A 16,958-nucleotide genomic window follows, 5' to 3' on the forward strand; every position below is an offset into this window, starting at 1 on the left:
ACAGGTCATTATTTTGTTTGTTTTTTAAATAAAAAATTGGTAAGCTCTGAATATATAGAGGTAAAGACGCTTCTTTCTCAAGTGTCTGTTGCTAGAGTTTGTGTGGAAGGCTAGAATGCAAACTTGGTTGTCTTTTTTTAGTTACTACATGAACGCATCACTTAGTGATGTTTGTACAGAATAGCTGTTTGTGCATCCTGTGGTGTTCTTCCTGTGTTTGAGCTGTGTGGGGATAATTGATGGATTTCTGTAGCTGCTCAAACACGATGTTTTATCCAAGGACGACGCAAATGATTGTTTAAAATGCATGGTGCAGGTCCTTCATATCATGCGGCGTGGGAGAGAAACTTTGCTTACATTGCTTGAAGCTTTTGTTTATGATCCTCTGGTGGACTGGACAGCAGGGGGTGAGGCAGGATTTGCAGGAGCTGTATATGGTGGTGGTGGCCAGCAGGCTGAAAACAAGCAAAGCAAGAGAGAAATGGAAAGAGATATTACACGTAGTCTCTTCTCTTCAAGAGTGGCTGAGATAAAGGTGAGTTCACTACAGTTGTTTTCTACTATATAACCAAGTAGCTTGTACACTTTCTTGTCATTTCTTCACATTTGGGGATGGTGGAAGAGGCGGTCACCTATTAGAAATGGTTCACAAAATGTAGCTAAGTGACACTTGTATTTAGCTGGGTGTTTATGCAGAGCTTGAAAGTGTTTATTTTCTGTGTGCTTAACTCTAAAACATATTCTAATATTTGGTCCAAGTTAAGGCTGGAGGCCTTTAAAAATAAGGTCACAGTGTCATCTAAACGTTGTCCGTGAAGCCTTAGGCCTGTAGCATTGGAGAGAGAATTCTAGATGAACACTTTTCTCTTACCTGTTTCAATTAAATCCTGTATCTTGTTTATAGGTTAACTGGTTTAAGAACAGAGATGAAATGCTGGCTGTGCTTCCAAAGTTGGACAGTAGTTTAGAAGAGTATCTCAACCTGCAAGAGCAGCTGACAGATGTAGAAAAATTGCAAGGAAAGCTACTGGAGGAGATAGAATTTCTTGAAGGCGCAGAAGGAGTGGATCATCCCTCTCACACACTTCAGCACAGGTACAGAGAAACTAGGAATTCTGACAGGAATCTCAGATTCATAAGAGTTGGTGGTTTAGTATGTACTTAAATATACATTTTTCTTATTTAATTTATGAGAGAAATTAACAGCAGAGTAAAAACTATTCTTACAGTAAAAGGTCATTCCTTATGTAGAAGAAAAACTAAATCAATTTTCCTACTGAATGATCTTAAGTCTTAGGGTTCGTACTCTCAGTACTATTCCGTGTTTCGTGTTTAACCCTCAGTGTAAGAAACAATAGACTGAAAGCCTTCAAATAATCTGCAGCTACTGGTTTATAAACAAAAATCTTTGAATCTGCTCCTAATTCTTAATGTTATTTTACAAGCTTAGTTAAAAACAATGAAGGATTTGAAGTGCATGGATGTATGCACATGTGCATGCAGTTGTTATTTTGTAGGAACTCAGTTATTAACAGTGTTTAAGTTTTATGTCATTGCTGAGAATATATTAATTTTCTGGTCAGTGAGACAGTGCAGCATCGTTCAGTATAGTTCTGTATTCCCCTATTTTTTTTTCTACTATTTTCTTGTAGTATTTACTTGATTCTGTGGTTTCACTAATCCAGGTATTCTGAGCACACACAGTTGCAGACCCAACAAAGGGCTGTCCAGGAGGCGATCCAGGTGAAGCTGAATGAATTTGAGCAGTGGATAACACACTACCAAGCTGCTTTCAGTAATTTAGAGGCAACGCAACTTGCAAGTCTCCTTCAAGAAATTAGCACGCAAATGGACCTAGGTATTAAATAGTGTTTATTTAAAATGGTTTGAAAATAACTAGAGTTGAATACCAGGAGGCCCCATGAGTATCTTCTACCTTAAAAACAAGGTCCTTTATATAATAAATCTTAAAAGAGATTCTTTAAAGAGCAATTTAGGGCACTGTAAAGCTTTTCTTCCAAGCTGCCTGAAGGAGCCTTTCCGTCTTGCCTTAGCTGTGCATGAGGTTCTCTTACATTTAGGATTCATATTAGTACTTTCGATCTCAGTGTTGTCTTTACTGTAGCTAAAAATAAAACAAACAGAAGCCCAAACTACATTAATGCTCAATATTTGTATGCTTCAGAGCTAATTAAAAAGTAACTTTACTTATCTATCTTCAAAGGTCCTCCGAGTTACGTACCAGCAACAGCATTTCTGCAAAATGCAGGCCAGGCACATCTCATCAGCCAGTGTGAGCAATTAGAAGGGGAGGTTGGTGCTCTTCTCCAGCAGAGAAGATCTGTTTTACGTGGTTGCCTCGAACAGTTGCACAACTATGCAACAGTGGCTCTTCAGTATCCCAAAGCTGTGTTTCAGAAGCACCGAATAGAGCAGTGGAAGACTTGGATGGAAGAACTCATCTGCAACATGACAATAGAGCGCTGCCAGGATATCTTTAGAAAGTAAGTTGGCAGAGTGATGGGCTGTTTGAAAAACTTAATTTTCAGCTACTTTGGGATTTTAACTTTCTAATTACAATAAATGATTTTTCTAATTAATCTAATTATAAAGCAAAACAAAATTAAGTTGTAATTTTGGGAGTCTGGAGAAAAAAGCATTGTTTTAAAAATACTTTTCTGGAGTTTAATATGTTTACTGTAAAAAAAAAAAAGAGAACAAGGTAACATTGTCCTGTAAAGAACAAATTAATAACAACGTGGCATTGGGGCTGTGATATTCAGGGAGTTTACAAACATTGAGTATTTAAAAATCATGTAGCTCAACAAAAAGATTTTTTTTTTCTCCCCTTAAACCAAATTTTCAAGCAATTGTTTTTTATTTTTTTCCTCTAACATGAGGCCATTACTTGGCTTACAGGTTTAGATTGTATTCAAATGTTAACATTGAAACCTCTTTCTTTCCTGTTCCTTACCTTCTCTTCATTCTTTCCTTTAGAGGACTATTGTTTAGCCTCCATCCTTAAATGTAATTAGGAAATAAGTGCATTCTGAGACTTGATGGCGGTGTCACTTTGAAAGCCATCACCTGCTGTGGTATTTAAAATTTGATGTGAAGTGGTATAGGAATTGTTCAAGTGTGGAGTGTTTTTCCTTCCTCTAGAGCAGAACACAACATGCTAGAGCTGCAGATGGGAGACTTTAGTCCTTGTACTTTTGCCTTACAGGTATGAAATGCAGTATGCTCCGCAGCCACCTGCAAGTGTGTGCCAGTTCATAACTGCGACAGAAATGACCCTCCAGCGCTATGCAGCAGATATAAATAGCAGACTTATCAGGCAGGTGGAGCGTCTGAAGCAGGAGGCAGTTACTGTACCTGTTTGTGAAGAGCAGCTGAAAGAAATTGAACGTTGCATAAAAGTTTTCCTTCATGAAAACGGAGAGGAGGGCTCGCTGAGCTTAGCAAGCGTCATCATCTCTGCTCTTTGTACACTGACGAGGTGAGATACCTCCTGTGAAACCTTTTGGTATGCATTCCTGTTTGAGAACACGTAAAGGGAATGTTTGAAGTTACATGGAGAATGCATGAATACATGGAGAAGGCACGCTGTCTAACCACCTGCTGTAATCCTCCTAGGCGGAATCTAATGATGGAAGGTGCAGCATCTAGTGCTGGAGAGCAGCTGGTTGATCTGACTTCGAGAGATGGAGCCTGGTTCTTGGAAGAGCTCTGCAGCATGAGTGGGAATGTTACTTGCCTTGTGCAGTTGCTGAAGCAGTGTCATCTTGTACCCCAGGACTTAGATATTCCTAACCCAATTGAAGCATCAGAAGCTGTTCATTTAGCTAATGGAGTATACATCTCACTTCAGGTAATACTTTATGTTAAATCTTCATTCATCCTCAACCTTCTTGGGCTTCATCTAAGTCATTCTTAATAGCTTCTTGCTTAAAACCAGCTGTTTTTATGATACTACTGTGATTACTTGGGGGAAGCTTTAGTCTTGGTTTTCTCTACTTTCCTGAGTTGACCAGCCATTCACTCTTATTACCGTTTGCATTTTTACTGGTCAGAGCAAACAGCTTTAATCTGTGTGGCAACTTGTAAAAACAAAAAAACCGCTGTCAAGGAATCTGGAGCAAGGAGTTAGTAGCAGATTTGGAGACAAACCAGCTTCATGTCTTGCTTTTATTCCTTTACTCTGGTGGTGGTGGTGGCCCAGAACAGCATTCACATTGTTTAACCTGTGTTATTTCCGTTCTGTTCTGCTAAGCCTCACTTATTTTCACCTGAAACAGGTAGTTGGAAACCAATTCTGAAAAGCTGTTTTATAGACTCCTATCTCCAAGACAGGGAAGAAGAGAATAATTTAATGAGTATTTTTGGCCCAGACTTTTGTTGTATCTGAGAGCTCCTTGTTGAGCTCTTGAATAAGTACGTGTTTCACTCAATTAAGCAGCCAAAATAATTAATTGTTTTGGTACATCTTGTCTCATTTTAGAGACTGAGAGCACTGGTTAGTCCTTTCTGTAGCTGCATTTAGGTCTCCTGCTTTATGTCACTGAAGGTACTATTTTGTCTTACCTGCATTGATTTCTGTGGCGTGAGTAGGTCTCTGGCAATAAGTAAATACAAATTACAATCTGGCCAACTTTTTTTTCTCTTTTCCTTTTCTTGCAGGAATTGAATTCCAACTTCCGGCAGATTATTTTCCCTGAAGCACTTCGGTGCTTAATGAAAGGAGAATATACTTTAGAAAGCATGCTTCGTGAGTTAGATAACCTTATTGAACAAACAACTGATGGAGTTTCCTTGCAAACATTGGTTGAATCTCTTCAGGCCTACTTAAGAAATGCAGCTATGGGACTAGAGGAGGAAACACACACTCATTACATTGATGTTGCAAGGTAAATCACTTCTTCTTTTAGGTATGAGAAAGAAAACGAAGACTGCAGAATCATATTACTTTATCTAAATTTCAGTATTTGAAGTATGGACTTCTTGTGCTCCAGAATGAAAAAGAGGTCTTGCTGTTTCTCTTGAATTCCAGTGACTCCATCAGCAGTATAATGAAGTGTTTTTCTTAAGTTAATTTTCTTCCTGGTTTACCCATTGGCAAGCCTGCTCAGCTTGTCAGTTGAGAGTCAAAAGTTGTATAAGGGAGGGAGAGAATAAGACCATCCTTCCAGAGTAGCAAGCGCCGTCCCAGCCATAACCTGAGACCTCATCTCCCACTCCTGTAGCCTGTACTTCATTATGTAATTCAGTCAGTTAATACATGTGTATTCTAAAAATGAGTACTTGCTTCTAAGGAAGGAATGGTAATATTTGCATCATTTAATATTCATAACATTTTTTTTTACCATGCTCAGAGGAAGTACAATCTATATTCTCTACCTCTATTTCCTAATGGCTTTTTAATACAGTCCTGTCCTCCATAATATCCTTAACTGTTCTTATGAGTCCAGCGGTAGAACTGATATATAGAATCGTAGAGAGAGGGGAGGGGGTGGAACCTGTGAAAAATTCACCTTAGTTCCAATCTTCTGTAGCCAATTGTAGATTGTAGAGCAATCAGTTTAAGAAAATGCTGTTTAATTTTTGTAGACTAAGTAAAAACATGTGCTTTATTTATTTAAGAGTACTTCACGCTCAGTACGGTGAGCTGATTCAGCCCAGGAATGGTTCTGTTGATGAAACTCCCAAAATGTCAGCTGGTCAGATGCTTTTGGTAGCCTTTGATGGAATGTTTGCTCAAGTGGAAACTGCATTTGGTTTATTGATTGAAAAGGTATGGATTTGTTCTTCTCAAAGTACACTTTGAGCTTGGCATATGACAGTTCTATAAAGCAAAGCAAATTATTTCCTTTATGTTGCTCAGCTAAACAAGATGGAAGTACCTGTAGCTTGGCGTAAGATCGACATAATTAGGGAAGCCCGCAGCACTCAAGTGAACTTTTTTGATGATGACAATAATCGTCAAGTTCTGGAGGAAATCTTCTTTTTGAAGAGACTGCAAACAATTAAAGAATTTTTCAGACTCTGTGGTACCTTTTCTAAAACACTGTCAGGTAAATAAATGTTATTAAATACTTTCACTTTGTCCACTGCTCATCTCATTATTTCCTGAGAATAGACAGACACTGTTATTTTAGCTCACCTTTCCAATGCGGTAAGTAATCAAAAGTTTTAAATAAATTCCTGTAATCTTCCTGTTTTTGTAAGTCTAATATTTTTCTAAATCCATCTAAAATTTAAAACAGAGGTGTTTCCTTTTTTTTTCTTTAAGGAATCAGTTCACTTGATGACCAGAATGCAGTAAACGGACCCGTTCAGATTGTCAATGTGAAAGCCCTTTACAGAAACTCTTGCTTTAGCGAAGACCAAATGGCCAAACCAATCAAAGCTTTTACTGCTGACTTTGTGAGACAGCTTTTAATTGGCCTTCCAAATCAGGCTTTGGGACTGACTTTGTGCAGTTTCATCAGCGCTTTGGGTGTGGATATCATTGCTCAGGTAGAAGCTAAAGACTTTGGAGCAGAAAGCAAAGTTTCTGTGGATGACCTGTGCAAGAAAGCTGTGGAGCACAATATCCAGGTTGGCAAGTTCTCACAGCTGGTCATGAACAGGGCAACAGTCCTAGCTAGTTCGTATGATACAGCGTGGAAGAAGCATGATCTGGTGCGCAGACTTGAAACCAGTATTTCATCTTGCAAGACCAGCCTTCAGAGAGTGCAGCTGCATATTGCCATGTTCCAAGTAAGACCTCATTTTCTTACAAACTGTGCCTGTGGAAAATGAGCTTTAGCTACTGTGTCTAAGCACTACAGGAACCTCATTATTTATTGAGTGAGCTTTAGAGTGTTTTAGTGGATGCTTTATTGAAAACTGCTTGTCTTGTAAAATGAAAAGTGACAGGATAAGCTCTTTTTAGAGCAAATATAAGTTGTTTTTTTCAGTAACCATCAAATAATTTATTAGAAGAAAATAATTTATTATTTGGAATTCATACTCCATTAAGGTATAAGTCTAAAGGAGGAGCTTGCTTAAAACAGAGGGTACGTGTTGCTGAATGTCATCCATTAACTTCCCTTTTAAGTTGCAATGTGTTAAATCTCCCCTTGCTTCCTTTTAATCTCATGGAAAAATATAGCAGTGCTGATCCTGAAAACGTTGTTGGGTGGCGATGCTGTCACATACCTTGAACTTCACACCAGTATCCAACTGTACTGTAATATCAATGTTTATTTTATGGTATTTTGTAGGTTATGGTTAGAAGCTATGCCTAAGTTCAGTTACTAAACTATTTTATGGACTGTAAGCAACATTGTCTATCTCTTATGCATCATAAGTGAATTATTTCCAGATATTGATGGGCTTCTCCTTTAGATCAAGGAAATGTGAATAATTTCTAGTTAATTAGTGAGTGATCAACATTAAAAAGTTCCAAGTCAATGAAGTGTAAGTTACAACTACTTACAATTTTTAGTACTCAGTAATGTTTTAAACTTTTAAATGTGCTGGTATCACCTTTTGATATCTACTCTTTTAACCCCTGGTAATAAGGTGGAACAAAGTACTAGAATTGCTGTTTGTGAAGCAGAGTATATTGTGATGAGTTGTTGACAATCAAGCGTTTGTCTTTTAAAGTGGCAGCATGAAGATCTTCTTATCAGTCGCCCACAAGCCATTTCTGTTACTCCTCCTCCTCGTTCTGCAATTCTAGCCAACATGAAGAAGAAACTTCATACGCTCAGCCAGATTGAAGCTTCAATTGCAACGGTTCAGGTATTACTGTTTCTGAGGAGGTTGTTGAGCAGCATATTGCAATCTGACTCTAACTACCTGCTGTAAGGTTATCTGCTACCTCCAGATTATCTATTGCTCTCAAAGTTTTTTTCTCTTTGTTCTGTGTTAAGGTTTCTGTGTGCTGTAGCTGGCCTCAGCTTTTTAAACTTTTGGGTGTCAGTAGTGTAGGGTGTTTGTTTAAAATAAGTACCCTTTAGCTTCTTGAATTCTAACTGTTTTTAGTCATAAAAATACTGAAGTTTATATCCTGAAGTTGAATCCAGGACTACTGGGATGTTTGTCTCATTTTTAGTTGAGAAACATGACTGATTTGCTTCCAAGGCAGATTACTTACTTTCCCTAACAATCAAATCCAGTCGTGATGCGTACTGAAAAGAAACCTTTTAAACAGCATAAGCTAATATTTGTCATTAAGGAATACCACATTATTTTATATATATGCTCTTATGAATGTGTCTGCATGTGTTACAGATGCATAATTTCTTTTAAGCCATAGGCTTAATGTGATACGTATTGATCTGTGTATTTTTTTCTTCTCCCCCAATGCAGGAGAAACTGGCAGCACTTGAAGCAAGTATTGAGCAGCGTTTGAAATGGGCCGGAGGGGCTAATCCTGCACTAGCACCAGTCTTGCAAGATTTTGATGCCACTATTGCTGAAAGAAGAAACCTTGTCCTGAAAGAAAGTCAAAGAGCAAGTCAGGTACTGTGTATGTGGGATTGAATTGATAAGTGTTTCGCTCTATTTCTTGAGATAATGGATTTATTTAGATGATTTCTTTTCCTGCTCAGCTTCAAAAGAGCAGAGCAGTAACCACATACTACTGGGAATCCTACTTACTAACCAATAGGAGTAATCCAAGGGAGAGATGCCACAGGCTGGATTACCCTGAAATTATGCTATTACTGTAACAGAGTGGCTTACTGCTGTATTTAAAATTCTCCCTCATAAGTGTATGGAACAAATGCAGTTTGTGTAACATCCAGTTTAACTGGATTGTCGTCTTTGTCACTCTTGCTTTGATTTTCAGGTTACTTTCCTGTGCAGTAATATCATCCACTTTGAAAGTTTACGTACCAGAACAGCAGAAGCCTTAAATCTTGATGCTGCATTATTTGAACTTCTCAAACGCTGCCAGCAAATGTGTTCGTTTGCATCACAGTTCAACAGCTCAGTGTCTGAACTGGAGCTTCGTCTGCTTCAGAGAGTGGTGAGTAAAGGCCAAAGCAGGATATGTGGTGTTACTGACTTGCCATAATCAGAGTTTGCAGTTTTTCTTCCATCTGAATAATGTTGTATGTACCTCCTGATGGGCTGCATGGAGTTCATTCTATTACCTCCTACACACTTGATGATAACACTGATTTTATAATTGAATTTTGTCTCTATGTGGAGCTACAGAACTTTTTTTCTTTTTACTTTTAGGGCACTGGTCTTGAACATCCTATTGGCAGCTCCGAGTGGCTTCACTCAGCCCTCAAGCAGTTGACACAGGAAATAACTACACAGAGAACTGTACAGGCAGAGAGAGAACAGCAAATAGAAACAGTTTGTGAAACTATTCAAAATCTGGTGGATAATATTAAAACTGTGCTCACAGGTCATAATAGACAACTTGGAGATGTCAAGCATCTACTGAAGGCTATGGCAAAGGTATGCCTGAAATGTTATTAGACTTACTACTCAAAACTGTGTTGGTATAGGTAAAGAAAAACAATGCTTGTAATGCTGTGGGTTTTAAAGTATATAGGAACAGTGAAATGGGCTCATGCATATGGAGTCCAGGACTTGAATTTCTGGAGATTAAGCAAATGTTGTAACTTCTAGAGTTAGGTTAATCAAGTTCTGGTTGAATTAAGCCCTTCATTTGACAGCTTAAGGGTTTTCTTTACGTACTTCTAAAAATCTTCCTGGCTTTTCATCAGTGAAGCATTTAATCATTCCAGTTTATTTTCTTAAAATATAACTACTGAAAATTATGGTTATTTTTAGTCAGATGACAAGCTGAGGAGTTAAAAAAGCTAAAAAATGCTTTTCGTTGCTGGATTTTGGCAAATGGAATAAACATTTCACCTTTTTTGCATGTGTTTGTTGCAGGATGAAGAAGCAGCTTTGGCAGATGGTGAAGATGTTCCCTATGAGAATAGTGTTAGGCAGTTCTTGGGCGAATATAAATCATGGCAAGATAATATTCAGACAGTTTTGTTTACGTTAGTTCAGGTTATGGGTCAAGTCCGCAATCAGGAACATGTGGAAATGCTGCAAGAAATAACCCCCACCCTGAAAGAGCTAAAAACACAGAGCCAAAGGTAAGCAAGTTGCCTTCTGTGAGTTGAGGAGCTGGGGCTCTTCAGCCTGGAGAAGAGAAGGCTCTGGAGGGGACCTTACAGTGGCCTTCCAGGACCAGGAGGGGGCCTACAGGAAAGCTGGGGAGGGGCTTTTTTTAAGGGCATGTAGCGACAGGACAAAGGGAAATGGATTCAAATGGGAGAGGAGAGATTTAGACTGGATATGAGGAAGAAATTTTTTTACTGTGAGGGCAGTGAGACACTGGCACAGGTTGCCCAGCAAGGCTGTGGATGCCCCTCCTTGGCAGCGTTCATGCCAGGAGGTGTCCCTGCCTGTAGCAGGGGCTGGAACCAGGTAATCTTAAACCATTGGAGTACCTAGTTGATGGTTGTCCCAAAATGCAAAATGTTTTGGCTAAATATGACTTAGTGTAACCTTCTTTATGAATTTCTTGATAGCTCAAGTAGTTCAATGAATGCTTATCAATTCCATTATTTTTTTTCTAGTGTCTACAATAATCTAGTGAGTTTTGCATCACCCTTAGTCACAGATACATCAAATGAATGCTCAAGTCCAACATCAGCTGCTACATACCAGCCAACCTTTGCTGCAGGTAATGTTGAGAAAGTAGAAATATTAAACAATAAGAATTTAAATTAGAGAAGAGATTATAACTTTTTAATAAATTTTGAAGTATAGTCTTTATGAGGTGATATAAACCTATAAAGGTTAATTATTCAACATAAAGGACTGAACGACCATCTGACAGTAACCCTGGAGATCTGGATTTGCTCAGCAATAGATCCCATCTATTCTGAGCTTTGTGTAAACTGAACTTTAATTCCTGTTGAAATTACTGTTAAAATTCGTGGTGATTTTGGAGCTAATCCTAAAACTCTACAAATGCATTCATGTTCAAAATAATGTCATTACTTCACAGTTCAAAGCATGAATAAACTTTCTCCTAAGCGTGGATTTCTTTCTCTTTAAAAGCTTATTCTGCTCAGAGCATTTGGGCTAAGCACAATTTTCTGTCTTCTGTAAAGAGCAGTAACTGCATTTTTAGACCTTCCACACCGAGTGATAAAATTAGTGAGGTTATGAGAGTTCATAAAAATGTGCTTAATTGTAAACATTTTGTAGTAGAATAAAACCTCTTGCTAAATTCTATTCAAACTCTTGCTTAATAAGTGGAAGAAATCACAAATTGTAAGACTAAAGAAAGAAGAACTGGAACAGAGTTTTAAAATACACCTTTATAGTGCATTTGTTAAGAATGAAGTACAGATAACTGCATTTGGTGCACACTTAGTTCTGTTTTCTTCTTGCATCTGAAACATCTTTTGAATGCTTCAAACTTGAATTTTCTTTACAGCTGTACGTAGCAATACAGGGCAGAAAACTCAGCCAGAGGTGATGTCACAGAATGCAAGAAAGCTAATTCAGAAAAATCTTGCCACATCAGCAGATACTCCTCCAAGCACAGTCCCAGGAACTGGCAAAAGTGTTGCCTGTAGTCCCAAGAAGACAGCCAGGGACCCTAAAACAGGAAAAGGTAAATACAGTTGCAAACGGGGCTTTAAAGCACAGCAACTAAAAAAGCCTCAGTTGGCTTCTATGCAGAAATGTGAAATTGAATTTTGTTTTGTGCCTTTAGCTGTGCAGGAAAGGAATTCATATGCAGTTAGTGTGTGGAAGCGAGTCAAAGCCAAGTTGGAGGGCCGAGATGTGGATCCCAGCAGGAGAATGTCTGTTGCTGAACAGGTGAGTTGAAAATAGTAAAGTTCAAATAGCAGACCTTGCCTTAAACATTTGGTATTAAAGCATGAATTTTACATGCATGCTGAGGTATGCCTTAAATACTGAAGTCCTGCTGTGAATGGGGAATCCCTATGGAGAGGTGCTGTTTAAATTCCAAAACAAGTGGAGGTATGCTGTTGTCTTGCATTACTGCACTGATTATTAAATGAGTTTGTTTCTTATATCAGGGTTACAGACCCATGAATAAGATAAAGTTGTCTTTTGTACACCAGGACGCTAACCCTTGTTTCACAGCTGTTGGTATCCAGTGAGAACGTGAGGTTTGTAAAATGGCCTAAAGGACAAGGCTTGTCTGCTCGCTGGTGTAACACAGCCATGCTTTTCTCGTAGGACCTGTCTGTGGACTTGTGAATTTGAGAATGTTGTGACTATGGTCAGGTTAGGAGTTAGGAGTGAAGTGATGCTTGATTGCTTTTTCCACATCCAGTACAAATTTGTGTTTCTTATGCGAACTACAGAAGGCTGCGTGGATCAAGTTTACAGTGAACACAGCTTCATTTTTGTTTTTTTTTAATGAGATTTTTGTATTTGCAGGTGAAATTTGACAGTAAATGCTAAGATTTCTTAAGCACTTCAGAAATCGAGCATGTTTTAATTACTTGTTTGACCTTTTTAATAGGTTGACTTTGTGATTAAGGAAGCAACTAATCTAGATAACTTGGCTCAGCTGTATGAAGGTTGGACTGCCTGGGTATGAGTAGGGAGAAAGCAGATCGGTCTGGTTCAGCGAGGTCAGACATCCACCAGAATCAACTCGGCCTCAGGCATCCGTAGCCACACCACAGTCGGTGGTGATGCATACTGGGGCTTAATCTGAGGAAACCTAGGAAATCTCGGTGCACTGGGAAGTGAATCCTGCAGGATAGCTGCACTCAGGGATACGCTAAACACAATGGTCTGCAACCCCCAAGGTCAAGGGTGCAAGTTCACCGCTTGAGCAACACGGTTTGTCTTTCTGCTACGGAAGAACTGCAAACGTGTGTGGGGGTTTGCTGCAGAAAGAAATCGGGATGCTACAAACCGCAGAGTGATTTGGAACTCAATTCCACCTGACCCTGTGAACAATTCAGGAAACACCGAACCCTGTTCAAAGAAAAACAGAAAAAATGGGGCCACGAAGAAATCACAGCAAGGAAGATTTGATGCATTCAGATTCTTGATACTCTTGTTGCTTGGCAACAGTGCTGGTTGAGTTGACCAGTTAGTGCGGAAAAAGGCTACGAAACGTAAACTTCAGAAATGGACTGAAAGCAAAGAGCTGTACATCAGAAATACGCTGCATTGGAAGAACTTCTGAGATAGAAGAAAAAGCCTTTGTTTCTTTTCCCTTTCCTCTTTCCTTTCTTTCTTTCCTCTCCGCCTCTCCTCGCATACACCTCTTGGCTTCTTCTTGTAGGCTAGGCGTACTTCCAATATACTTTTTATTTCAATCCTTCTACTTCACAGTTTAGTCAAATGAACAACTTCAGTTTTGTTTGGTTTAAAAAAGAAAAAATTCCAAAAGCACTGAAAATATGGAACATCAATGATTACTTATGAGTTGGATGGTCAAATGCAAAATGTAATTTTGGTTATGTTAAAGTCATTTCTGTGATTCTATTATGTACAGTTTCTCAAAATTGTCACTGTGCATTTAAAAGTAATGAATCCTACAGGCATTTGATTTCATGTGCACTTCCCTCTGCTTGCAGTGTACACTTTTTTGTAGTTCAAATTGTCCCTCCAATCTCATTCTACTGTGATTGCTGTAGTTTCTTTCGTACGACGTAGCTAAACCGATGTAATCTTTACCTTTTTAAAAACCAGGATAGAGTCTCTAGTAGAGTTTTACATTGTTGATGACAGATAAACAATAAAGTGATGTTCTGGTGGAGGTAGAGTGATACGCTTCTTACTTCACTTTCCTAATACTTTTAGTTCACACTTGTAAATTACAGTGCTTCAGTTCACAGGGGTGTAATCCAAGAAATGAAGGACTCCAATTTTTGTTCAACCAGCTCTGTAAAGATTTTGGCAGAGTAATTTTGCTTTGCTGAGTTGATTTTATAGATGGTTGTTCAGTAGCGCATCCATAGCCAATCTTTCACTTGTTTTTAATCAGTTCTGCGCTGGAAGTGTGATTATGATCAGAAAAGTCTCTCTAAAAATGGCATCTTCTCAGATCTGCTTCTCTGCCAGTTGTCTGAAGTCCATCTCATTTCCTTTCTAAAGTGAGACACCTCTTGGAAAAGGCAACTTCCTTTTCTTACTGCAAATAAAAGTAATTTGGGTACAGCTGCAGACTCTTACAGGTTCTGATAGTTGAAGCAGAAATGCACACTGGCATTGTCAACCATTTGCAATGCTACATGTAAAAAGTTTCTCTTTGGTAAACTGCATTCATTGCACACAGCTGCTGAAAAAGGACAGATGTAGGGAGATCCTCTCTGCCATTTTAGGCTATTTTCAGAGTAAAAATACACCTCAAATACAGCATCTTTTTTTTTTTTTTAATCAGAAGTTCAGTACTGAAGGATTTGAGCCAAGCTCACTAGTGGCAAAAAGGTTCATTCAACTGAATGGATTTGAAGCAGTTTGTCTAAGCGGAAAGCGTGCCTAGCGATTTTCGGATACCATGAATTAACACCAGGCACGAGTCACAAAGTTGCAGAATTTCAGTGTTTGCACTATGCTTGCTGCTTTGCCTCCTCAGTAGGTCTCAGAATTAATTCACTTTCTCCAGCTTTTCGTGGACATGCACTTTGAAGTGTAAGGATTTTCAGAAGACACACGGCCTTCTCTGCAGTCTGATTGCCTGACTGTAACTGTAGGGAGGCCACAGGCTTCATATTTAACAATACCCGTGCGAATGCATTCCACTGTCATTGCTTCCTGAACCCCCTGCCGTGCTGTGCATTGCAAGAAGGAAGGTGTTTGGATGTTGCAGTGAAGAACGTTCATATGCAGAACAAGACACTTGATGCTGTTGGCCCTTTTTGTTTTTTTCTCCAGTTAAAAATAACCTTACGAACAATCTGTTTGGAGTACCATAGTAACAAGAGTGTTCAACGGGCTGTTTTATTTCTTGGAAGCCGGGGGAAAGGGAGGGGTAATGCACTCACCTGTGGCTCATGTATTATACCTCTGCCATCCAGAGATGAAACACTTGTGTGGAGATGGGTTCTTTACTGCGTCATTTAATAAAGTTTTAAAAAGAAACATGCGCACTCATAATTTCCTTGTATGCCAAACTACTCGTGGTGTTGAAAAAAGGGGGGGAAGAATAAAATAATATAAACTAAAACAAATCAGCTCCGCTCTGTTACTCTGAAAACAGATTCTGTGCTTCCATGTGCCGTGTTAAATGAGGCTGCATTGATTGCAGACGTGTTTTGGAAGGCACAGCAACTTCATTATTTCAGTTAGGAAAACGCTTCCTCCCCGTTTGTGGGTTTTTGGGTTGTTTTTTTTTTTTTAATTTTAAGAAAAATGTGAGAAAATATCTTCTAAGCCTTTGTTATGAAGCTGCTATGGAGGCATTGGTGGCACATACATGGGGAGTGAGTGTGGCTCAATGCACACACTCCACCATAACCATAAATCCAGTGCAAAGTACATCTGGCCGTGCTGTCTGAGAAAACTTCAGTGCTTCAAAAGTGTCCTATAATGCAAAATAAGTAAAACAATCATTTGCTGTTATTTGCAGCGATTCCCTTTTAGGAATTAAGGAACAGTACTAGCAGAAATATTTAAAATGACGCTGTCATTATCTTCTGCTTTCAGAAACCAGCATCCAATTGCTACATGAAATCTATATCGTGTCTTTAGTGGAAAAGTTATTCAGGAGTATGGCTGTAACACTTTACTAAAGAATGTTATTGAAAAAGACTTGTTGCACATGAAATTATTGTTGTACTGAAATGCATCACTGAGTAGAGCAATTTTGCCATCCACCAGATCCACCTTTTATCATTAGCATAGGGAAGAAGCCTGGGAGGTATCTGGTTTGAATAGGTGAGGTGTGATGAGTGGGCAAAAGACATAAAATTGGTGTCTGCTCAAGGTGCACAGAATTGAATTGAATTCAACTGAATTGAATTTTGAGGGGGCCTTGAAGTTAGCTTGGGCATTGGATTTTCCTGCTGCAGTGTGGTCTGCATTGAGGTACACAGCAAACAGTCTGTTTTGTGTAGTTCAAGTAATGCATGGTAGGTGGTAAACAGATAAATGGCACTTCTGTGGGCCTGCTGTGAGGGGAGAAAAGCTGCAGAGGGGCCCTGAAGTGAACGTTTCACAGTGGGAATGGAGGTGGTTGCATTCCTGCCTTTTCTCAGTGGTAAGTACTCGTTTACATGGAGAGAACTGCACTAATGGTGAATGTGGGCAGGAGCTGCAGGCACTGCGAGTGCTGCCAGCAGTGGTAAAGGCAACACGTTGTGTTCTATTTGTGCCCACTTCCTCACAGCTTCCATCAGAACGACTGCTGGCATCGCTTCCTCGGAAAATCTTTTGTCCCAGCCTTGCTGTGTGCAATTACAGGGTTGGAGGGTGGATTCCATCGCTGCTGAGTGCAGAACAGTGCATGTAGACATGCTTAGCTTTCAATAACACGTTAAGTAAATATGAAAGTTGCTTGGAAATGTATGTGTGATTTACATACAAACCTAAACCAGCCTGAAGAGAGCCCCATAGGGCAGCAAATGCTGCGGTACAGCTGTGCTGTGCTCCTGAAGCGCCACCCAGCGCATCCCGCTGCACCGCCGTGTCTGCCCTGCTCCTCTGTGGGCCGGGAAGAAAGGATGCCAAAGCACTGCAGTTTGAGCCCCGAGCGGCAGCCCTTCGCTCTCCTTTTGGAGCAGTTATGTTCTAGAAACTGTGATGGAGCTGGGATGGCTTCTGGAAGCAATTACAGCAGGCTGGGCCGCGCCTCTCCAGCACACACGGCCTCATGCTTGCCTGCCTACCAGTGATCCCAGTATTCAGGTTACGTGGGGCAGACTTTTTCAAATAACAGCACGCCCTCCAGCGCTGACGGTTCTGGGCTGCTCGAGAACCAGCCC

At 39.6% G+C, this 16,958-nt stretch overlaps 1 protein-coding gene across 1 annotated transcript in view; it reads left to right on the plus strand.

The window, feature by feature from the left end:
• The window catches only part of SMG1 (SMG1 nonsense mediated mRNA decay associated PI3K related kinase), a 61,929-nt gene extending 46,808 nt beyond the window's left edge, over positions 1 to 15,121 (plus strand). The window contains exons 45-63 of the mRNA XM_048961419.1: positions 317 to 535; positions 905 to 1,095; positions 1,686 to 1,858; positions 2,225 to 2,504; positions 3,227 to 3,499; positions 3,637 to 3,871; positions 4,681 to 4,907; positions 5,641 to 5,791; positions 5,882 to 6,071; positions 6,290 to 6,759; positions 7,651 to 7,788; positions 8,359 to 8,511; positions 8,840 to 9,019; positions 9,235 to 9,462; positions 9,907 to 10,118; positions 10,605 to 10,711; positions 11,474 to 11,653; positions 11,756 to 11,862; positions 12,539 to 15,121. Of these exons, the coding sequence (XP_048817376.1) occupies positions 317 to 535; positions 905 to 1,095; positions 1,686 to 1,858; positions 2,225 to 2,504; positions 3,227 to 3,499; positions 3,637 to 3,871; positions 4,681 to 4,907; positions 5,641 to 5,791; positions 5,882 to 6,071; positions 6,290 to 6,759; positions 7,651 to 7,788; positions 8,359 to 8,511; positions 8,840 to 9,019; positions 9,235 to 9,462; positions 9,907 to 10,118; positions 10,605 to 10,711; positions 11,474 to 11,653; positions 11,756 to 11,862; positions 12,539 to 12,616 (3,792 nt within the window). The 3' untranslated portion in view covers positions 12,617 to 15,121. The remainder of the gene's footprint in view (positions 1 to 316; positions 536 to 904; positions 1,096 to 1,685; positions 1,859 to 2,224; positions 2,505 to 3,226; positions 3,500 to 3,636; positions 3,872 to 4,680; positions 4,908 to 5,640; positions 5,792 to 5,881; positions 6,072 to 6,289; positions 6,760 to 7,650; positions 7,789 to 8,358; positions 8,512 to 8,839; positions 9,020 to 9,234; positions 9,463 to 9,906; positions 10,119 to 10,604; positions 10,712 to 11,473; positions 11,654 to 11,755; positions 11,863 to 12,538) is intronic.
• Positions 15,122 to 16,958: the final 1,837 nt, after the last annotated feature.

This window comes from Lagopus muta, chromosome 15 (genome assembly GCF_023343835.1).
Source record: "Lagopus muta isolate bLagMut1 chromosome 15, bLagMut1 primary, whole genome shotgun sequence".
Classification (NCBI taxonomy): domain Eukaryota; kingdom Metazoa; phylum Chordata; class Aves; order Galliformes; family Phasianidae; genus Lagopus; species Lagopus muta.